The sequence below is a fragment of the Anomaloglossus baeobatrachus genome, chromosome 3 (genome assembly GCF_048569485.1).
Source record: "Anomaloglossus baeobatrachus isolate aAnoBae1 chromosome 3, aAnoBae1.hap1, whole genome shotgun sequence".
Lineage (NCBI taxonomy): Eukaryota > Metazoa > Chordata > Amphibia > Anura > Aromobatidae > Anomaloglossus > Anomaloglossus baeobatrachus.
Genome location: NC_134355.1, coordinates 338,281,029 through 338,306,455, shown reverse-complemented (window position 1 = coordinate 338,306,455; position 25,427 = coordinate 338,281,029). Strand labels below are relative to the sequence as shown.

General features: G+C 37.7%; 1 protein-coding gene across 2 annotated transcripts in view; it reads left to right on the top strand.

Moving 5' to 3' along the window:
* GRIK2 (glutamate ionotropic receptor kainate type subunit 2) overlaps window positions 1-25,427 on the top strand; it is a 1,450,753-nt gene that overhangs the window by 1,124,439 nt on the left and 300,887 nt on the right. For both annotated transcript variants that reach the window (XM_075340094.1, XM_075340093.1), the window contains one exon: window positions 12,367-12,485. In XM_075340094.1, coding sequence (XP_075196209.1) covers window positions 12,367-12,485 — 119 coding nt within the window. The remainder of the gene's footprint in view (window positions 1-12,366; window positions 12,486-25,427) is intronic.

Sequence of the window (25,427 nt, the reverse complement as noted above, 5' to 3'; positions counted from 1 at the left end):
TCCATCCACTAGTGTATGCAGGAGAGAGAGAGGCAGGGGGAACAGAACTACAAGGCTCAGTATACTCCATCCACTAGTGTATGCAGGAGAGCAGAGAGCAGCTGCCGAACTACAAGGCTCAGAATCCTTCAGCCAAGACTGTATGAAGGAGTTTTTTGCCCAAAACCAAAATGTAAAAAAAAAAAAAAAATGACGTGGGCTTTGCCATATTTTTGTATGCTAGCCAGGTACAGCAGGCAGGTACGGGCTTCCCCCAACCCCCAGCTGCCTATTTGTACCCATCTGGGAACCACAAATATAGGGAAGTCCTTTTTTTAATTATTTCATGAATTTCATGAAATAATTTAAGAAAAAAAAAATGACGTGGGCTTCACACAAATTTTGTGTCCAGCCAGGTACAACTAGGCAGCTGGGGATTGGAATCCTGAGCGCAGAGTGCCCAAGCTTTCTGGGCACCCCTGCTGCGAATTGCAGTCAACAGCCTCCCCAGAAAATGGCGCTTTCATAGAAGCACCATATTCTGGTGCTGTATCCAACGCTTCCAGCGGCCCTGGTGACAGGTGGCTCGCTGGGTAATAAGGGGTTAGGGCCAGCTGTATATTATCAACTGGCCCTAAGCCCGAAATTCATGGTGTCACGCCAATATTAGACATGGCCACCATGAATTTCTTGTAAAGATAAAAAAACACAAGACAGAGAAAATATTTTTATTAGAAATAAAACACAACACAATTAGTGACTCCATCTTTATTGAAATAAAGAACCCCCCTCCGCAGTAATCCTGGGTCAAGGGTCCCGCGCCGTCCAATCCAGATCCAATATCATCTGATCGGTTTGCTGGAAGGCAAAGAGATCAGATGATTTCAGGTTCAAGGATGTGAATCACATGACACAGCAGCTGATTGCATAAAAGCCGGTTATACAATCAGCTGATGCATCAGTGCAAAAAAAAACTACTCACTTGTCTACAAAATCCCGGGAGACGACTGATTGCTCCAGGAGCCGCCGGTAATCATCTGCTGCAGTCACCTGATCGCTTAAACCAGCTGGGCTGTAAAAAGCCGGCCCCATTGCTGGACGTAGACTGTCAGTTAATGCTGTAGCGTGACTGCATGAGCTGATTACTGGCAGGTCCTGAAGCCTATCAGACATGTCCCGGGAGGCTGCAGACCGGTAAGTGTGAGAATTTTTTTTTCTAGTGTTCCCGCTTAGCAGCTGGGAGCGGACATGGTGCCGGTTGTAGCAGGATGGGGGGGGTGCACTGGGGGCCTTGGGGGCGAGCACTGGGGGCTGGGGGGTAAGCACTGGGGGCCAGGGGGGTGAGCACTGGGGGCCGGGGGGGGCGAGCACTGGGGGCCGGGGGGGCGAGCACTGGGGGCTAGGGGGGCTGAGCACTGGGGGCTAGGGGGGCTGAGCACTGGGGGCCGGGGGGGGCCGTGCACTGGTGGCCAGGGGGGCAAGCACTGGGGGCCGGGGGGCGAGCACTGGGGACCGGGGGGGTGAGCACTGGGGGCCTGGGGGGCCGAGCACTGGGGGCTGGGGGGTAAGCACTGGGGGCCGGGGGGGCGAGCACTGGGGGCGGGGGGGGCGAGCACTGGGGGCCAGGGGGGCTGAGCACTGGGGGCCAGGGGGGCTGAGCACTGGGGGCCAGGGGGGCCGAGCACTGGGGGCCGGGGGGCAAGCACTGGGGGCCAGGGGGGGCGAGCACTGGGGGCCAGGGGGGGGCAAGCACTGGGGGATGGGGGTGCGAAGACTGGGGGATGGGGGGTGAGCACTGGGGGCCGAGCACTGGGGGCCAGGGGGGTGAGCACTGGGGGACCCGATTGCCGGCGGCAGGAGCAGCACAGTGATTACAGGGCAGGTGGGAGGGAGCGGAGGTCGGTGGGGGGGTTGAATCGGACTACGGGGGGCAACGGAGGTCGGGGGGAGTGGAAGATAGCAGAGAGGAGCAAATACCTTACCAGATGGCAGCAGATCAGGGTGACCGGCCGTGACCTCAATCTTCAGCATCCATAAATATCTTGAAGAGGGCGGGCACCCACCACCCTTCCACATCTGATTGAAGGGATAGCGTCACATGGATGCTAGCGCCAATCAGATCGGAGGTGGGGAGACACAGAGGTCACCCTGCTCCAGCCAATGGCTGATGATATAGCAAATTTACAATTTAGCTATGTGGACAGAGCCAGAGGTGCTTATCCTCAGCACTCTTCAGATTTTCTGGTACACCGTACCGGCGCGTACCGCCACAAAAAAAGCACTGAGAATAACTGATCAATTCTGGCAGAGAAAGAAGCAAATTTGACTAATATGATGTATTACACAGTTGCTTATTTTCATGTGTACTATTGACTTTAAAACAGCTATTACACTTTAATGCTCCTGGGGGTTATCAATTCAGTATTGCTTTACGAAAGCATTGTGATTGGTCATTCATGTGCTACATCAACCATTATTCCTACTAAGATGCATAGGCTGAGTTTTGACCTTAAAGTATTTATTATCTTCTGTTACATTTAAAATGTAAATGAGATGGCTGTTGCATTAAAACACTCACAGTCTTTAAAGGCCATTTTCATCAGGAGAATGCCAGGCTCTATGTTGACTATCCTACTGTGAGTTAACTGCATTACCTAAACATAGTATGAAAGCCAGCAGTGTCTCTGGACTTAATTATCTTCAAGCACATACAGTGGAACCTTGGATTACGAGCATAATTCGTTTTGTGAATGTGCTCGTAATCCAAGTTACTTGTCCAGCAAGGCAACGTTTCCCATAGGAAACAATTGAAACTCAGACAATTCATTCCATAACTTCCCTATTGTGTCATTACACACACACACACACACATGCACACACACACATACACATACATGCACACACACATATTATTCTCACCTGTCCGCCATTCCCTTAGCAGCCTCTTCCCTTGTTCTTGCAGTCCGCAGGTATGTGGACCCAGTAATGATCGCAACTGATGCAGGAGCTGCCACTGTCAGTGCTTCAGCAGAAGACATCATACGCATAAGCCGCTTGCCTGTGATTGGTCAGCATGCTGCCTTTGGGAGGTGTGCAGAGAGATCAGCGCCAGCAGACATGACATTACATGACAGCAGCAGTCCATGCACCAGCTGCGATTGTTACCAGATCCGTGTGCCTGCGGACCACAAGAAACAGTCAGAGCGGGTCAGAGCATGGTGAAAGTACGGAACCGGAAGTGTGTGTGGTGAGTATTTGCTCGTACAGCAAAGCATTGCTCGCAAAACAAGTTACAAATTTGCAGCAAGCTTTGCTTGTATAGCAAAATGCTCACACACCGGGTTACTTGTAATCCGATATTCCACTGTATTTGATGTCCTTGGTCAGCAAATTGAAAGAAACTGCCGCAGCGAATCTTGATGATTTGCATAGTCAAGTGAATTCAGTGAGGCACGACATTCCTCAAACCACCTTTAATAAAATCATTGATAGCATGCCAAGGCATGTACTTGTCTATTTCTTGTTTTGAAAAATATTTTTTTATTTTTACATTTGCATATAATTTTCATAAAATTACCATGTCTATTGATTCTATGATTTTCATAATTCCACAACTTTTTCATCTTAGTTTTATCATTTTAATGTTAAGCAGTATATTTAGCAATGTAAATCTTTTTAGTACACTTTTATTCTCCAGTCATTTTTTTAATAGGCCTATTGTATATCTAGATGATATATTATACACTTTTGATATATATTTAAATACGTATTATATATCTAGATTATATATCTAGATTATACATTATAGACTTTTATATATATGTAGATACCTATTATATATCTAGGTAAAACTTTTTAATAAGTACTGACCAATGCCAGAAAAAAAAAGAGAAAATGCCAACTGGTTCTTTAAGGAGGTATGATATTCACTTATTGCACTACATGTGACATCTTTATGCAACCATTTTAAATTTTAGGTTGAAAAATATTTTTCATTTTATTGGTTTTCCTGGATAAATAAAAAGAACAAATTTAAAATACATGATTATTTACATGTTCAAATAGCAAAATCTTTTAATTGTAAAGTGAAATGTATAGATAATAAAATAATAAAAACATTCCTATATACTTTGCCTTACAAAGATATATTACCTTTCGCTCAAGTTTTGAGTTTCGGGTTTGGAAACCTAGGTCCAAAAAAATAAGGTTCGTGTTCGAGGTTCAAACGAGTGATGAGTATGTACCACTCAAGCGAGCAGTGCTGTGCTTGAGTATGAGTGATGCACAGCCATGTGCGAGCTGCCTGCAGTGTTTGATTGGCTCACATTTAGAGTAAAATCAGTGTCATCTGATGTAGCATATACACACCAACTACCCCCCTAAAAAAAAAATTAAAAACCTTGTCCACCCTGTCCCAGAAGTGTTTTGCTTATGGGCCATTTGCAAAACACTTCCAAGGCAGGGTGAGTGTGGTTTAAATTTTTTTTTGGGGGGGGGTTATGTGTGTACACTACATCTGATCACTTTGATTTTATGATTTTACCCCTGATGTGAGTCAATAAAAACACTGCACGCAGCTCGCCCATGGCTGTACATCACACATATCCAAGCACAGGGCTTGAGTGGTTCGTACTCATCAGTCGCTCAAACTTTGAACCCGAACATTGTTTTTTTGGAGCTCAGTTTCCAAACCTGAACCTCGAGCCTAAAAGGGGCTTTACACGCAGTGACATCGCTAGCGATGTCACTGGTGAAAGCACCCGCCCCTGTCGGTTGTGCGTCACGGGCAAATTGATGCCCGTGGCGCACAACATTGCTAGGACCCGTCACACATACTTACTTGCCTAGCAATGTCGCTGTGGCCGGCGAACCACCTCCTTTCTAAGGGGGCGGTACGTGCGACGTTACACGGCAGCCGTCCAAGAGAAGCGGAGGGTGGAGAGCAGCCGAAAGAAAGTGACGCCCAACTCGTTGCTGGAGGACGCAGTTAAGGTGTTGTTCCTCGTTCCTGGGGTGTCAAACCAAGCGATGTGTGCTGCCTCAGGAACGACGAACAACCTGCATACTGCAACAGCAATGATATTTGGGATTAGAATGACTTGTCAACGATCAACGATTAGGTGAGTAATTTTGATCGTTAGCTGTCGTTCGTACATTTCACATGCAACGACGTCGCTAACAGAGCCGGATGTGCGTCACAAATTCCGTGACTCCAACGACATCTCATTAGCAATGTCGTTGCGTGTAAAGCCCCCTTAAGGTTCACTCATATCTAATACTGATGCCCCTTTTTCCTATATTAATCAACTACACTTACATTTTTACTGTTATTCAATGTATTATCTTACTGTACATGTTCTTCTTCGTAAATATGAAGTAGTATTTACAATGCTTTAAAATTAGAATTGTAGCAAACCAGACAAGGATAGTATTTTATCATATAGAAGATTTATTCTCTCTTTTATGCTTACTGAACAATAATTGGAACAAATTAAAGAGGACATCATTCTGAAAGAAAGAAAGTGATGGAATGTTTTTTTCTTCCGTAGTTTTGTTAACAATATTAGTGAGTGAAGATAAAAGAGAAATAAATTATAAAAAGGCAAAATATATGTATTATATACTACACTTTGCACTTTTGCCTTTTTATTATTGTTAAGTCCATAGTCTCCCATTTAGTAATTATGTATTTTCGCTCAGTGGGTATTTTTTAATGGTGAAAAAAAATGTAAACCATTCCGAATATCACTTAAATGATATTCTTCTGTATAATTTACAGTAAAATGCTACTACACTCCTTCACAACCTTGGACACACTGGTACATCCAAGGTCATGTCTGTCTCTGTTTTCACACAAGTTGGCTCATCTGAACAGCCTACTTATGCAGCTAATAGGGACGGGTAGATAAGAGAGTAAACTATGCCTGGTAACCAGTTAAATAATGTTGTCAATTTCTGACAGCATGATTTAACAAGTGCCAGTGGTGAGTGTGTCATTCCCACTCTCCTTGGCTAATCCCCATGACATGATCATGGGGTGCCGATTAGCTGTCATGAATATCAGCTTCAAGTCCCCTAAGGGGATTAGTAAAAACAACAAAAAGTGTCAAAATAAAGTTTTTTAAAAATATATATTTTTTAAAAACACACAAGTTCAAATCCCCCCCCTTTTGTCACATTGAAAATAAAACAATAAAAAATAAGCACATATTTGGTATTGCAACATTCATAAATACTTAATCTATCAAAATTTAAATAAAATTAATCTGATCAATAAAGGGCATAATGACAGAAAAACCCCAAAATGCCAGGATTATAATTTTTTGGTTGCCGCAACATTGCAATAAAATGCATTAAGAGGTGATTAAAACATTACATCTACCAAAAAGTTGTACAATTCAAAATGTCAGCTCAGGACTCAAAAAATAAGACCTTATATAGTCACAGATCCTGAAAAATGAGAAGTTTATGGCTTGGAAAATGGAGACAAAAGTGCATTGTTTTTTATTTTTTTCACAACTTAAATAAATATAAAAATACCATACATGTTCGGTATCTACAATTTTGTACTGAGCTGGAAAATCATACTTACAGATCAGTCTTACCATGAAGTGAACATGATAAATAAAAAGCCCCAAAAAAATAGCGAAATTGCACATTTTTTGCAATTTTATCACACATTACAATTTTTTCATGGTTTCCAGTACAATATGTGGCAGAATTAATTATGTAATTTTAAAAGAACAGCTTTTCCCACCAAAAACAATATATGGCTCTAATAATGGAAAAATAAAAAAACATCTTGCTCTTCGAAAAAAGGGGGAAAAAAACAAAAACAAAAAAATAAAAAAAGTGTGCTGTAGTAGTAAAAGTAGTCAATTTTGATAATTAGATGATTTTCACAATATAATTTTGGCATATGTAATTGTTTTTTGCTATAGAAAAGTATTACGTCTTGTAGGGGAATTTCTAGGGGTTTTTTAATGTAGGTTTAATGTTATTGCTTAATCTATCTAAGTGCTAAATAAATTTATTAAATATGACTACCAAAAAATAACTAGCTAAAAAAAAATGTATCATTTATAATAAGAAGCAATACTTTATTAAATTCCATTAACCCCTTCATGGCCAATGATGTACAAGTGCATCATTGGTTATGTCCCTGCTGTTACCGGTGCTCACGGTGAACCTGCTGTCATACCCGCATATGTCTGCTGATTTGATCAGCAAATATGCGTGGTGTGCGGCTAACAAGCGCACATCCACCTGCGCCTTTTAACACCTTGGATCACGCTGTAAAACTCTGATAGTACAATTTGAAACGTCACCTTGGGGATCAAGCTGTTCCCTGCCACCATCGGCAACCCTGTGACATGATCACGGGTCGCCGGTGTGTTACCATGACAATGCAGAGTAAGATGATGACAACTGATGCTGTCATAATTCACTTCTTGTGAGAGCTGTCAAAGCGCCAGTACTCACAGGAAGATAGCATTTCTCCCGAACAGAGCAAGGCTGCAGCATCACTGTTATCAGGAGCAGTGATAGCAGTGTACAGTCATGAAGTCCCCTATGGGCACTAGTAATATCAGGTAAAAATGTTTTAAAAAATATGAAAAAATAAAAAACAAATATTCAAATTACCCCCTTTTTGCTCCATTGAAAATAGAACAAAAAAAATAAAAATACACATATTTGGTATTGCCGAGTTCAGAAATGCCATATTTATCAAGATATAAAATCAATTCATCTGATCTGTACATGGTGTAGTGATGAAAAGTTCCTATCTCCAAACTTTTTTGGTCTTCACAACATTGCATTAAAATGCAATAACAGACAATAAAAACATCAGATATTGTATAAGTAAAAACCTCAGCTTTAGATGCAAAAAATAAGCCATCACTAATTCCCAGATCCTGAAAAATGCGAACACTACAGGTCTTGGAAAATGGTGACAAAAGCAAAATTATTTTTTTTGGACAAACTTCAGAATTTTTTTTCACCACTCAGATAAAAGTAAAGGTATACATGTTTGTTATCAACAAACTCGTACTAAACTGGGACATCATACTCACCTGTCAGTTTTACCATATAGTGAACATGTTGAAAAAAAAACCAAAACGTGGAATTTAACTTTTTTCCTATTTATCCACATTTGGATTTTTTCCCCATTTTCCAGTACACTATGTGGCAAAAGGAATGGTGTCATTCCAAAGTACAACTCGTCTTGTAAAAAATAGAAAAAATGAAAAAGTTATGGCTCTCAGAAGAAGTGAGGAGAAAACAAAAATGAAAAATAGATAATCGCCCATGGTTGAACAAGTTAAAAAGTCTGTCGAGGAGTAGGGCAGCACGCTACCAATTATGGTGTTTATCCTCCATTGTCAGGTCGGGTGATTCTTACCCCAAGGATAGTTTGGTGGACTCTTCATACCAATTCCTTGTCTTTACTTATGGAAGGGTTTGGTGTTATCTACTTTATACTTGTACAGTCTGTATGTGTTTTTCCAGTTGGTTTTTAATGGTATTTAATAAAATAATCCTTTTTATTATAATTGATACTTTTTCTTTGGCTAGGTAGTTACCTATTAAAGTATCAACAATTGCCCCAAGCAACACTAAAGCGGGCTTTACACGCTACGATATCATTAATGAATTATCGTCGGGGTCACGCTGTTTGGGACGCACATCCGGCGTCATTAACGATACCGCAGTGTGTGACACTTATGAGCGACCTTAAACGATCGCAAAAGTGGGCAAAATCGTTTGCCGCGGAGAGGTCGTCCTGAAATAAAAAATCGTTCTCTGCTTATTAGCGATGTTGTTTGTCGTTCCTGCGGCAGCACACATCACTGTGAGTGACACCGCAGGAGCTACGAACATCTCCTTATCTGCCTCCACCGGCAATGATGAAGGAAGGAGGTGGGCGGGATGTTATGTCCCGCTCATCTCCGCCCCTCCGCTTCTATTGGATGCCTGCTGTGTGACGTCGCTGTGACGCCACACGAACCGCCCCCTTAGAAAGGAGGCGGTTCGCCGGCCAGAGCGACGTTGCAGAACAGGTAAGTCCATGTGACGGGGTTAAGCGAGGTTGTGTGCCACGGGCAGCGATTTGGCCATGACGCACAACCGATGGGGGCGGGTACGATCACTTGCGATCTCGCTAGCGAGATCGCAGTGTGTATATCCCACTTTAATGTTCACTTCACCCACCCTTGATTTTTTAATTTTCCAATTTGGATATACATATAAATATATATATATATACTTTTTTTTCAATGCATAGAATAGACTTTAAGTGTATGGCAGTGTTCCAAAAGTGTTTCTTTCTGTATGAATGACCAAAAAGTATTGAAACTTCGATGACTTTTCAGGATTAAGTTGAATTTGAGCATATGCATAAAATAAACTTTCAGAAGGCTCATCACAATGACAAATATATTGGGTCATATTCCTTCACTCATGTTTTTAATTATAACCTTCCTAATCAGCAATAAGAACAATAAGTCAGTTTATCTTTTTGAAATGAAAAATTCTTTGTTTTTTTCGAGTATGGGCTTTTAAGGCAGGAGGTGTTCTAATATTGTATTAGTACAGTGAGAATGGATTGTTTGATCCTCTGAATATTAATGTGTTGGAAAGAATGTAGTAAAGAAAATTGAATTCTCTGAAGTGACAGGAAACTTATTCAAATAGTTTTGATTAAATGAAAGATTCTTGCACAATTGAGAAGAATGAATAGCAGTTCAGTTCCAAAGTGGCTTTTAAGGCTGAAGAAGTTGGGAAAAACAGTGTGTCATTAGCAAAGTAATTAGACTTTCAAACATCTTTAATTAGTTGCTGTCTTTTACTCTGTCTTTTTTGTAAATTGCCTTTTTGCAAACATACAGTGTGACTTATCTTTTGTTTGGAGTGTGAACATGTTTTCTTTTACCTGCCGTAAACTAATTGAACTGTTTATTATTGGCCTGGCAGAGAATAACTTACTGTTTAAACAACACGTAAAGTTTGGAAATCCCTAGGTCTATCATCTACAGACAATGTTATGCTTTATTTAATGAAGGTTTGGCTCATATAGCAAAAGTATACAGGTATACCAGGTGGCAACTTTTTTTTATTAAGGAGCCCATGCTATTTATTTTTATATGGTCGTGTTCTTTGAAAGTGAAGGAGAGCAGTAATTTAGAAATACTGCAGTATAGTGGGGGTAACTGTCATAAAGACTGCTATCTTTCAACTTTCTCTGAACAAGCCTTATACATCAAGTCCATAATATATAGTATTTCCATTTTTTGTCTATTTAGATTCTGTGATAGTTAAAAGTTTATTTAGACTCTATGCTACAAAAATGCTTAGTCCGCCTTTTGTTTGATCTTTGAATTCTTAAAGATTATCAATTAAACTGTGAACATCCATGATTATGGGGAGTTAACTTATTCATATGCTGAAAGGGATCCAAGAAATGTAGCTGACAATCTTAAAAAAAATGCTATTTTAAACGGCTTATACTTTATTAGATATGCATTAAAATGATCAAACAAACTAATATACAAATAGTTTAAAGGTGGTTTAGGTAAACGTATCCTCAGTGGTAATGGAGGAATATAGTGGGAAGTACAAAAAAGGGTGAGGTAGGGGGGTTGTAATGTAAGTAACAATATACAGATTAGATCATCCCACTAACAACCTGACTATGAACTGGAGAAAGGGATTAACCCTACCTGGCCACAGAGGTTGCCACCCTGAAAATCAATAATGTTGCCCCCGCTCAACATCATCTGCTAGGAATTTGCAATGGCTAGATGACATTGAGCGGGGGAACATTATCATTTTTTAGGGTGTCAAACTTTGACGCCCGCGTAGAGTTAATCCCTGGAGCCATTTTAGAGTCAGGCTTTTAGTGTGGTGGTCTCATATCTGTATTTTGATATTCACAATTCAGCTTCTTTTTCTATTTCCCACTATATTCCTCTATTACCCCTTAGGATACTTTTGCCTATACCATTTTTAAACTATTTGTAATTTTTTTATTTTAATTAGCATCTTTTGAGTATTTTAATGCATATCTAACAATGCAAATTCCTTTTAAAATAGAGAATGTTTCCATTGTCATCCATATGCATGATTATGATCTTTATTAGAAGGATAGTGAATATAAAACATGAGTGTGAACATAAAATCGAGATCATGATATGTAAGAATGAAGAGTAATGGAGATAATAGACATTGAAATTGAGTTCACAAGTTAGATCTTTAATTGGATGCTGTGTTACATTGTTGAAGTAATATTTGGTGTGTCATTTTTAGCTCTCTAATTAATCCATTAAACTGCAAATAATAAATATACTTTCACATAAGAGTGAAGAATTGTTAGTAACACATATATATATATATATATATATATATATATATATATATATATATACATTTAGTATTCACATACGTAGTGAGCTGTATAAAAATATCAGACCTTATTTTTCTCATTGTGAACAAATAATGAAGCAAGTTATGTAGATTAGAAGTAGAATCACAATGGCATTTACCCGGATTTTAATTGAGACGTTAATTGTATCAAAATTAATGAGGTTTAAGCTAGTCTACTTATGCTGAAAAAAAATCAAATATTTAGTTAAATATTTTATAAAAACTACAAATTTAACTTTATTTTTTTAACCTTACATATTGTGATGTTTTTTATTTACAGCTTTCATTCTAAAATGATTTCTGGATTCCAGTACTTAAAAGAATACACATTACAAAACTAAAATGCAGTATTGTAGATGGGCTTGAAGCCTCGGAGTTTTAAAAACCGCTATCAAAGTCATTCATGGTCCTCTTAGGCACTATATTACTTGGGGTTTTTAATGAATTTCCAAAAATCTTTACTCACTTTAGTCTATAAAGTTTTGACCAACACTTGATAAGAACATATGAAATGAGTCATTAGATCTAATTGATAGATTTATAAATTAATTTGTATTTCATATTAGTTAGTTTACATAATTTAACACAAGTTTAAACTGTTTTCATAACAATAAAAAAATATTAAACTACTATTTATAAGTAATGCAGTAAGTAGAAAAGTATGTGAATCGAGTCTTGTGAGACATTGATATTACATTAGTCTTGCAATATCGCAAATCTGTTTTTTACCCAAGGACACTGAAGTTGAACTATAACTGAAACACATCTGTAATATTACTCTGTATATGTATATATTCTATTTATAAGAACTGTTGTAAAAGCTTGCAGAATTTCTTGTCTGCACATATATATATACACTATCTTTAAAATAACTTGTGAATCTTTCTGTTCTTTTACAGTGATGGTTGGTGGAAATCTCTTCTTCTTGCTGGGTTAATTTTTTTTCTCCTTCACTTGTCACAGGTTTAGCCCATATGAATGGTATAACCCACATCCTTGCAACCCTGATTCAGACGTGGTGGAAAACAATTTTACCTTGCTAAATAGTTTCTGGTTTGGCGTTGGAGCTCTCATGCAGCAAGGTATACGATTCAGCCTTTTCAATCACTTGGGCACCATATCCCACTATTTTCTGGGGATATATCTCACTATGGTACAAGATGCTTGCATGGGTGCCTCTGTGCATGTAGCCATATTCAGCTTTACATTCATAATGAAGCATCTAATAATAGGCGTCATCTAACCAAAATCAATTAATTACTCGAAGAACATAACAAGTGTTCTTCAGTCTTACATTTCCATGACATTTGATTGTAATCAACTTAATAACATTTCATAAATCAACAATATCCCATTAGCAACTGCAGGATATGGCTTTTAACATCTTCACTCCCTAATATCATTTAAAGTGTTTAATTTATTATGATAATTTTATTTAAATAATTAAATTTTTTTAGATTTAATTTGAAAATGATTAAAGTGAATTTAATTATCAAATTAACATGTTAACTACAAATATTAAATATAATATTGTTGAGCTATATTTGTTATATTCTGAAATAAAACATACAAATCAACACATAGAATTTTTTTCCAGAGAGTAATAAATATTTAAAATATAAATTACAAAGTGTTAAAAAGTAATGAAAGAAATATTACAATGTTATATTAAAGCCATGATTGATTTCTAAAATTATATTAAATCATAGTCTTTTAAAAATGTAAGTTTTTCTCAATATTAAATGTTAAGCTAAATTAATTCTTGTGTAACTAAAAAGGTATACATGATAGAGGAGACCCGTACATTTCTTGCTGTCACCTTCTCTCCAGGAAACGGTGGGATATGGTGCTGGACATGACGTTACCTTGGGTACATGACAGTCAGCCCCTAACCGGCACTCTGCTAAAGTTTTGAATCCGCCCTATATATTTCTAAGATGTAAAAATGTAATAAATTGGAAACATACTCTAAATGTGTTTTTATTACTGTAAACTATTTCTTCCTTATCTTTTATTCTTGCCATTTCAATTTTGAGGGAATAAATAGAAGAAAGAAATATTAGTAAAAACTATTTACAGTACTTCTGTGAAAAATACATTATTGTTAAAAAAAAATCATACATAACATAAGGATGTATTTTTCTGTATCAAAGATTTGGTTCACATTTAGAAACAAATAGGCTTTCCTTTCATAATTGATACCTAACAACTACAATATGGTAACATTTAAATTACTACTTAGCTTTTCACGCGATCAATGCAAGAGATGACTGAATCTGCCGAGATTTGAGTTCAGCAGATTTGCTTCAAATTAGCTAGGAAATTATATATAGATTTAATGTATTTAATACAAATCAAATGTGCCTTGCCGTTAAAAAAGTCATTTATTTTTCTCTGTGTTCTCACAACTCCAAAATATGATGAATGGATGCATCAGGAGGGAGTTAAAAAAAGTAAAACAACCAAACTCATTTTTCTCCAATTTCCTGTCACTGCCATTGCAGGTCCCTGCAGATCTCCATTGGATTTTTAAAGCAACCCACTCCAAATTATTTTCAAGTGCTTCAAGCATTAACTATGCTTCTACTAATGTCATGACATCATGACATATGTCATTTCACTGCACGGGGTTACGCATATTATGAAGTCATAATTAAAGATGAGAGATTCTTTGGAGGTTTGGTTCACCAGGTACATTTGAACCTTAGATAAGGTTCAGTTTGTGACTCTGACCTGAATCGAACCTCAATGGAAGTCAGTAATTGGGCAGTTGGTGTCCCTGACCACATGCAGCCATCCAAAAGAAAAACACTTCCAGGAATAAGTAGACAGGGTTTTCCAAATTGTTATTTTGTGTGTGTGCATACTGCATCTGATCTTGCTAATTTTAGCCCAAATGTGAGCCATTCAAACAATGCACACTGCTTGCACAGGCCTCAGCATCACTCATACCCAAGCACAGCATTGATCGCTTGAGTGGTTTGCACTCATAACTCACTCAAACTTCAAACCCGAATCTTGATTTTTTTGTAAGTCGATTTCTGAACCCAAACCTCGAACCTCGAACTTCAGGTTCGCTCATCTCTAGACATAATGTCAGAATATAGATTGAGGCCTAGTCAGTACCAGAAGCACTGATTAATAGGGAAGACAAGACCAGTGCTAGAACCAAAGTGTTTGGGAAGGTTAGCAGTCGACTAATAGTAGCAGGAGCAGGTGCTGAGTTGGGTGAATATGATACATTATTGTTCTTAAGCCCCTTCTTGGCCACTTTGAATCCAGAAAAATGGTTTCTGTATGGCCAACTTTTTGTTGGAATCTAGGAAATCAATTTAATAAAAAATCTGCACATTTTCGGATATTCAAAATTAATTCAGTTTACTTACAAATGATCCATTCAGCCAAACTCAAAACCAAGGTTAGTTTTTCTACACTGGAAATGTTAACATTTTACCATTTATGTGTTCCATCAGACATAATGGAAATAACTGATACATGTAGAATTTTATATGAAAATACAAATATATGTACAGTATATAGTGTCTTTTAAAGTAAGAGTGTAAAATCTAAAAAGTATTTTTTTTATATTTCTAACACTCCCAAAAACAAAATTTAATAATTTACTGTATCAAGATTAAAAAATGATAGGTCTCGGAGCAGTCTTAATTTAGAAGATGCCCTTTGAAATGCCTTCTACTAATGTTCAACCTTCTTTCTGGTATAACATTTTAAATCAAAATAACACAATTACTGTATATAGTTTAAAAATATAATTATCAACATATCACACTGGCTAACCAACAAATTATAAAGGGAAGTTTCTTCCTTTGATGATGACTTTTTATAGGTTCAGCCATCAAGTTGTATAATATGTGCTTACGATGCAATAAATATCAAGTTTAATTGATTAATGACAGGTAATTAGGGATGAGTACACCCATAGAATTTCGGATTAACCAGGTTCAAACCGACTTTAGTTAAAAGTTTGGTTCGAGACATGGACTTGACCCGAACTTGACCCCAAAACCTGAATTCCATAAAAGTTAATGCCTGAAAACATATATGGTTAGGGAGTAAATATAAAAATGATGTGGGGTCCCCCTTAGCTTTGATAACCAGTGTAGGTAAAGCAGACAGCTGCAGGGTGCAACCTGCTTCATATTGGCTGGATATCAAAAATAGAGGGATTTCATACTTTGTTTTTGATAACCAGCCAAGGTAAAGCAGACAGTTGGGATTGGTATTATCAGGATGGGTTATTTGGCCCTTTGGAGCCTAAAAATAGCAGCCCACAGCCGCCCAAGAAAGGGAACATCACATTAAATGCAACACTTTTTGCACTATTGCTGGCTCCATACTATTGCCATGATGTGGTAGCAACAGGGGAAATACTTTTAGGGTTGATGTCAGCTGTGAATTTACAACTAGCATCACGCCCAGGGTTTCATAATGGAAAGGCATCTATTACACACCCCATTACTAACCCAGGAGGAGTAGAGTTAGAAGACACACATGGGGAAAAAAAAGTTTATTTGGATAAACTCCCTTGTTAACCAATTTATTAATTTGAAAGAAATTCCTCTACGTTCTGATGTAATCCAATGGTGTAATGATGTCTATCAAATCCTATGAAGCTATGTTGTAACAATGGTTTCAGAATGAACCCCTATAAGTCCCTTCTAGTCAGCAATAGACTAGAAATTTCTCAAGCTCATGAGAAATTCTGGGTCTGCCACTGATCAGGAGTGACCTACAGAGCCTTATTCTGAGAACGTTGCCAAAATAAGCTTCTTAGGCTTGTATGGGCATATTGGGACATTACACTATTGCATTACGTTGGATCGCTGAGGATTTCTTTTTAAATAATACATTTGTGAAAGAGGGAGTGTGGGGGAGTCTTTATTGAAATAATATTTTCCGGTGTGTATGGTTTTTAATTCTACACTTACTCGGTTAATAAAGGGGTGTCTGATAGATGCCTCCCCTTACTAACTTCAGGGCTTGATGCCAGCTGCCAATTCACAGCTGACATCAACCCAAAAAGTATTGACTTAATTTCCATCTGCACCAGGACAAACCAGAAAAATCACCAGAATTGGTGCATCTAATGGTGTATCACCACTTGGACGGCTGCAGACTGCAATTTTAGGATGTGAAGGGAAAAATAACAATGGGCCATCCCTGCCTGATAAAAGCAGCCTCCAGCTGTCTGCAGATAGGTGAGCATTGCAGCCTGCAGCTATCTACTTTACCTGTGCTAGGTATCACAAATAGGGGGCCTTACAGCATTTTTTAATTTACTTATATTATTTTCACATCAGAATACAAGCATCCTACCCATGCCGAAAAGCTTGTTAATTAGCTGAACTGCAGGCTTTCAACAAACTTTAGTAGCATATGAACAGAACCTGAACTTCGAACTTGGACACAGACATTTTTAAAAAGTACATGTTCGAGTTCAAGACCTGGGCACCAGGTGTCCGATACGAACCCCATACTTTGGAATTTAGGTTTTCTCAGCCCTGCAGGCGATGCATCCTATGTGATGACACAGATCACACCTTTAAGGATAGCCCTTTTTAATACAGGAATATAACAAACCTAAATATACTTAAAATGTGTTGAATATAAAATATGTTGTTAGTTTTGCCATCCTATTCATATACCACTGTATATAAACTCTATATACAGGCAAGATCTCATTATACCTACTTTCAAGGATGAAACTCCTTTCCACAGCTCAAGGATTATCATTGTCATCTGGCAGAAATGTACTTGACAATCATTTTCAATTTTTTCATCATGCCACCAATAACAAAAGTTTCATTATTTATCATTGATTTTATTTATTATTTTTTTACATATACATTGACCAACTAATGCTATGATCACTTTGAAATTAGCAAATTTAGGTAACAGTTGTCTGGTTTTCTTAAAAGATGTATTTAGGATTTGTTATTGTTTTTCTGTATAGTATATTTTATAACCATCATAGCTGCACTGTCTACTTTGGAGAATAATTTTACTTAGATAATAATACAAAGATAACAATAAATGCATTTGCATCCTATTTATTACTACTAAGGTTAGGGATGGCTCCCCACATGTTATCAAAGTGGGAAGTGTTAACAATGACAATCATCACTATATAAGATAATTTGTACTATAGCCAACCCAATTCGATGTGAGAGAATGGATAAAATATTCTACAGCTGAAACCAGACGTTTACATACAGTATCTAAAAAGACACATATGCATGTTTTTCTTACTATGGGATATGAAATCAGAATAAACCTTTCCCATTTTAGGAAAATTAGGATTGTCAAAATTATTTATATTTGCCAAGTGCCAGAAGAATGAGAGAGTAGAGATAGCAAGCTGGCGTTCAGAGAGGAGCGCTAAGAAGCAGGAGGACTAGGTAGGTAAAATTATAAACAAACCTTTTATTTAAAACCCTCTAACGGCCAGTATGCATTTCAACAGCTGATTGCTGTCTTCATCAGGTGATTAGAGGGTGAAATTGCAGAAGTGTTCATATATAACTGAAAAAACATGGCGATTGGATAACGTGCCTATCCATAATTGAGAACAAGATTAACCATTATACCACTGATCAAGGTTACATATAAAAAATTCAATTAAAATAAACAAAATTAAATTAAATTAAAAGGACCAATGGTATTATGGAAAAGGTGGAGACATGCCGATACGTGCACATCAATAACACACACGGATAAACATGTCGTCACCTGATTTAATTTAAACATATAAAACCTATGCAACCAGCACCTCATTAAAACAGTACCCTAATAACCCTAAGGGAAACAATGGAGAGAGAAACAGGATTGATTTGACCACAAAAAAGATTTTAGCATTAATATTTTGCGACATTGTCAATGGTAAGATTATGCCCCTCAGGTTCTAACGTCCCCAATTTAAAAATCCAATAGCTCTTTTTTTATTAAGCTTGCCTTGCTATCTCTACTTGTACTATCCCATTGAGGGATCAATGGCAGGAGCAGCTCTGGGAGTGGAGAGTCATTCATCACTCACTAGGGTGTATGGTTTCTGGGTTACCGGGCTCGTTCTGGCTGGTATAAGACCTGTGGTGGCGTACTTCTGGTCGCTCGCGATCATGTAACCTGCCCGGAAGATTTTGTTCCATGCTGTTTCCCAGGATCTTCAGACAGCTCCAGTCTCCATCGGGTTCCCGTGGATCCTTTACCGCTTCAACCGGGGTTGTGCAAGGGTGCCCAACCTATAGAGGTGAGCAGCCCTTGGGCATTACTTAATCCTACCCTCACCACTGGGTGTTACACAGCGAATCTCTTCCTTTTCTTCTGTCAGAATAATAATAATAGAGAGAGAGAATGTTTTAATTAATGTTTAAAACATTTTGCAAAGTCAAATGTTTACATACATTGCATTATTATTTAGTACCATTGACCTTAAACTGTATGACTTGGGTCAAACATTTTGGATATTCTTCTTAAACTTCTCATAATAGTTGGTAGGAGTTTGGGACCATTCCTCCTGACAGCACTGGAATAAGTGAGCCATATTTATAAGTCATCTGATAATCCTAATTGACCTTAAACGGGAAAGGTTTATTCTGATTTCATGTCAGATAGTGACAAAAACATGCAGATGTGTCTTTTTAGATAGTGTATGTAAACTTCTGGTTTCAACTGTACATCCCTCAACAGTTTTTCCCGGTCTTTGACTTACAGACAATAAAAATAAAAAAAGTGAAAAAATAACCCCCCCTAAAACAGTCAGTGCTGTATCACTAGGTCTACACTACCCCAGTTTCAACCATTATGCATCAAAATCTGAGGTTGTGAAAAGTAAATACTAAAAGAAAATAGGCTAAAATTTAGAGATAACTAAATTTATTCAACGCACAATGAATATGTCCTCGCATTTTACAAAAACTTTGAATTCTGTTAAATCTGAAGTATTTAAAATTTTCTTTGTACAAATTAAACAAAATGGCTATCTTACTGCCATTTTGCTGAACTGTTGAAGATTGCACAGGGGTATAAAAAATGAACACTTACCTTGCCACTAACCTGTCCTGCTGCTGCCCACCATCTAGTTTGCTCTCTTATTTCCTATATCTACTAGTGTGTGTCATGAGCTTTGACCTTCCTCGGTCAACATTGTGGCTTTCAATGCTGACTGGATGACAAGGGTCACAATTTCTGAGACCTTGTTGGTGCTGGAAACCTCAATATTTAGTGAAGTAGGCGGAAGAGTATAAAGCTCAAAAGGAAAAGTCAGAAAGAGGCCAGAGTGTGCAAATACCTGGACAATTGATGGCAATAACCAGACAGGTGAGCAGTCGGGAAAGGGATATAGTGTTCTATTTTGTTACTGCATGTAGCATAATAAGTAACATTCATTTTACATTGAATATCTTCAATGCAGATCAAATTTCCCTGCCAAGTCCAAGTGATCAGCCAATTTTGAATCTTAAAAAGCATGATTATTAATCTTTAAATCATTTTATAAACTTTAAGCCTAAAAAAACTATAAAAAAGATATTTGTTAAAAAAACAAAACAGATTTACAACTGTTGAGATAATGTAAAAAAATCATGTCAATTGCCTAATAAAAGTTATAGCTTGTAGTTTATCTCATACCATACAAAATACTGTAGAATCAAGCCTCTCCCTAAAGATCCCTAAAACCCTAAATGTAGACAGTGGAAGGTAAGTTAAAAAGTTAGCCGTAGAATGCCACTCACTCCCAGGGTTAGATGGCTTTGCCAGTAATTTATTGTATAAATGTAGGAAGGATATGAGTTTATCATTTTTCGCTGGTTTGTATATATTTTAAAAAATAGTTTATGGTAACATAATATACAACTTAATTTGTGTTTCCAATGCATGACTAAAAAGATTGAAAATTCTTAGGAATATTTGTTTCTTGATAATTCTGCAATGTAAACACGTTACAGACCAAAAGATGAGCAAAATAATTGTGTTAAGGCCTAAGACACACGGCATGAAAATCGTAGTAAGTGGAATGTGATAAAACATCGCATTCCACTCGGACCAATATTAGCATATGTGCCAGCACCCATGATCAATTATTTTCTCAGCCCTAATCTGACCGAGAAAACAGTTGCAGCATGCTGCGGGTGCAATGCAATCCTTGTTTCTCTCGCACCCATTCAAGTCTATGGGGCGAGAGAAAAATCGCACTGCACTCGCAGTACACCGGTGTACTGCGAGTGCAGGCCGAGAATGGCAATAGCCAGAAACGGAGGAGAGAGGGAGATAAATCCCTCCCTCCCCTCCTCAGCACCGGCCCTCCCCTCCACAGCAATAGCCTGCCTCTCCACAGTGCCGGCCCACCCCCTGCAGCTGTGGTCCGATCACATGATCGGACAGCAGTCGCAATGACACTCGCATGATACTCAGCTCCTGCTGTGCTACCAGCAAGAGGATCGCAGTAGTCCCCCATGTGGCCTTGTCCTCAGTGAAATAATATTTTAATTTGTTAGCAGCACAATGTACTTTATAAACTTGAACTGTGCTGCCGAGAACAATGGCAGCCTAGAAGCACAGAAAAGTCTTTGGCCGTTTTTCTAGGTGCATATTAATTCTAGTCTTCCTGTCTAGACAAACAATTAAACAATTGACAGTTATGAACAATTGATCGGCGGTCAATTAATGTTCACTTTTAAACATTCTGTACAACTAAATAACATTTACAGGGTAGCTAGCAAAGATTTAATAAAATTCACAATATAAAATTTAACTCATGAGAAGTCAAAATTTATATAATATTCAATTTTATTTGAAAAAAATTAACTTATTTATAAATTAATCTAAGCAGAAAAACTGAAAAAGTTGGGACAGGGTTAATAAAAGACAAGAATAGTAGGAAGTAATAATGTAAAACAGCTATAAGTAAATTATCAACTCGCTCATAATTCTTCATGGAATCCAAGGGTGCCATATACTGAAGACTCAAAAGGGCCGGACCATCCAGCTTATCTGTGCACTGTTTTAATGCCTGAATCACTGACTGTTCAGGGTTGCATTAGTGCTTTTGCATGGACAGCTTGCACATCTTTAAATGCATTTTCAATGCTAATCACTATATTGAGGTATTAGCATAACTTATGTTCCCATCCAGACAACATCTACTATTTCATCAAGACAATGTTAAATCACATATTGTGTCCATCACAACAAAATGGCTTCATAAAAAAGAGTCATGAACTATCCTCCTGCAGTCAACACCTTTCACTAATAGAGAACATTTAGAGCATTGCAAAATGAAAAATCAAGCAAAATCCCAGGACTGTTTAGCATCTAGATGTAGAAATGAGTCCAGAATGGGACCTTATTGCTCTTCCAAAACTTCAGCAATTGGTTTACTCTCTTGCCAGAAGTTTAAAGAGTGTTGGAAAAAGAATATAGATAGATAGATAGATAGATAGATAGATAGATAGATAATAAATAGATAGCTAACAAAGAAAAAATGTAAGGCAGAACAAGCAGAAATTTAGAGTGCCATCCTCCAAAACAAAAACTATTTTCCACATACAAAGGAAATAATGGAGGCAGCACACTAATTAAAATGTTAGAAAAAAGGCTGAATTTTAATAGTCCACAGCAGCAACATCTAATTAATTAATTAATTTCATGGTGTGAACCTTTCTCAGGTGTTAGAAAGGTTCATATGTTTAATCAAATTTTCAGCACCATGGGCTAATTTTTCAAATATATATATATATATATATATATATATATATATATATATATATATATATACATATACAGAGTGGCAAGCACAAGGGTAACAATGTCTTGAACTTTTGATTTTCAGACTCCATATCTCCCCATCCACTTCAGCTTTGAGAGGGAACTACCTTCATATTATAGACAATTATCTTGGCTATATCATACATAAATTTAAAATATCCATGAAGAATAAAGAAACCATATGGCACTCACATTAAATAACTTTGACTTGCAAGTATTTAGCATGTAATTGTCTATTTAGATTCCTGTAATGTCACTGCATTGTTACTGTTTTCCTCCTGGTGTTTTTTAAAAAAAATCTTCCTGTCTACTACAAATTACAACCTTTTCTCACATTCTTTAACAGCTTAGTGTTTTATTAGGTTGATTCCCAAGTGAAAGTTCACTGGTTTTAATCAAGAAGCAGCCATGAAGAAGATGTCCCAATAATTATTGTTACCCTTTTGCTTGTCACTTTATATCTTCTTCACGACACATGATGTACTGGGTACGTCATGGATGGTGTCAGGTTAATCCCTGCTGGCTGCTGCGGGCAGCGATCTCTGCACATGTCAGCTGATTTGAACAGCAGACGTGCGGCTATCAGGCATGAATGGATTCAATACCCAATTGTGCCTGTTGACCCCTTACAGCGTGCTGGGAAAATGTCACACACAGCATTCTGTACATACGGGCTGCGGTAAACATTCACTTACCCGGTGCTATTGGAGGTCACGTGATATGATCACGTGGATCCGATGGTTGTCATGGTAGCACAGGGTCATGTGATGACTCATGTAGCTATCATGAGTCAGTTCCTCTTACAGCCGGCAGAGTGCCGTGTGTGAGAGAAGAGGAGCTTTTTTGAAGATCTGAGCAATGCTGCTCTGATCTACAGGAAAGAATGAATGATCAGACTGTTGATCCTTATAGCCCCCTATGGGGACTAGTAAAATAAAAAAAAGTAAAAAAAACTAAAAAAAATATAAAAAAAACCTAAAAGTTCAAATCACTCCTAATTCGCCCCATTGAAAATGAAAGTTAAAAAATAAAAAATATACACATATTTGGTACCGTCGCTTTCAGAAATATCCGCTCTATCAAAATATAAAACCAATTAATGTGATCGGCATGCGGTGTAGCAGCAAAAAAAAATCCAAACGCCAAAATTAAGTTTTTTGATTGCCGCATATTTTGCTCAAGATGCGATAACAGGCAATCAAACATAGCATCTGTGCAAAAATGGTACGGTTAAAAATGCCATCTCGAGATGCAAAACATAAGCTATGACTAAGCCATATAATCCAGAAAAATGAGAACTCTACAGATTGTGGAAACTGGTGCAAAAAGTGCACATTTTTTTAATACAAATTTGTGATTTTTTTTAACCCCTTAGATAAAAGTAAACCTATTCAAGTTCGGTGTCTACCAACTCATACTGACTTGAGGCATCACACCGATACATCAGTTTTACTATATAGTAAACATGGTGAATAAAATATCCCAAAAATAATCAGACAGTCACACTTTTTTTGCAATTTTTTCACACTTTGAAATTTTCTGCCTTTTTACAGTACACCATATGAAAAAAACTAATTATTTTATTCAAAAGTACAACTCGTCCTGCAAATAAGTCTTTTCATGGCAAGATTGGCAAAAAAATAAAAAAGTTACGGCTCTTGGAAGAAGGGGAGAAAAAAAATCCGGAAAAAAACAGAAAGTCGCTCGGGGTGAATGGGACATACATATATATGTAACAAATATGACAGATATGAGAGGTATGTATGTATTTACAATACATATATACTGGTCTTTTAGATTTATATCTATGCAGATATATAAATACATAGGTATATGGATACACAATATATCACAAAAGAGAATACACCCCTCGCATTTTTTAATTGCACCATAAAAAGAAATCATAAAATATTTACACAAATGTAAGGGGTGTACTCAATTTTGTGTTATACTGTATACATAAATCTTGAAGACAAGCAATATGGGTTTTATGCGTTATTATTTGAAGATATATATATATGTCATGTAAAACTCTTGAAGGGTTCTCACCCCCCTCCCTGCCATCAGCCACAGATCGTCATGACTGGTAAAACAGTTTTTAAACGCTACGTTAATGCTAGAAAATTTAAAAGCATATTTCCAGAATCCCTGTGGAGTGCTGAACCCAGCGCACCATCTAGTTCAACTAGAAGTCGCTGGTAGCGCGACAAATGAGTATTGGCCAGTAAAAACATGCTAGATGCGTTGTGTTTGGTATCTATGTAAATGTAAAATCGAGATATAAAATATGACGCTAATATCTTTCACCTGTGTTTCCCAGGGGAAAAGATATGTAAAAAGCTAGAATTAAGTAACTTTGTGATAATCTCGGCACAGCCCACAAGAGACTGTAAAATGAGGTCACAGAGAGGGGGGTTACCTAAAGGCATAAAAGTGGCTAGCTCCTTTCTGGGGGGGTCAGTCAGTATTGGAAGGCACCCGTAAGAGGTGATGCTGGCCGTCTGCGATCTTCTTTCTTGGAGACCTTCCCTCCCTAAGTTTGGACGTCACTTCTATAGCGCGAGTTTAGTAAGTTTCACGTTGATACCTTTTATTTTTATGTAACTGTCTATACTGTATTTGTATTGTTCCCTTTTGTAAATTCTTGTATATTTTTTAAACACTGCCTTTATTCGGATTAAATATATCAAATTTAATAGTTTCTTTCCTCATGCTTTATATATGAATACAAAAACCCGAATGGCCTTCTGCTACCTAAAACGGGTCCTCTGCTACCTGTAGAAAGTCTGGGTGGTTGTAGCATAATTGTTATTGCATAGAATTATTGGAGTGCTATCATTAAGGGTAACGAGGTATATATATATTCCATTAGCTGGAATTGGTGACATATATATTTACCCTTGCTGTGAGACCTCCAATATTTGGCATTATTAGCTCAGCAGCCTCATTCTGTTCATTGTCCTGGAGTACCAAAAGTGGCCTGCCGGCAAGAGGGGCTGTTGTGAATGTTAGTTATGTTTTGGCTGCTGGGAGGCTCCCTCTGGTGGCCAGGAATGGTTTGGACTTGGACCAGGTGTGTTGTGCAGTGCGTGTTTCCTTTGCTGACTCTCTGCTTATTTAAGTCCTGGTCTGATTGCAGGCTGTTGCCGGATGTCAGTTGTTCTTTGTATCTCCAGCCTGCTTAATCCTGCTTTACACCACATCTACTCCAGATAAGTGTTTGCTCTTTATTTATTGTCTGG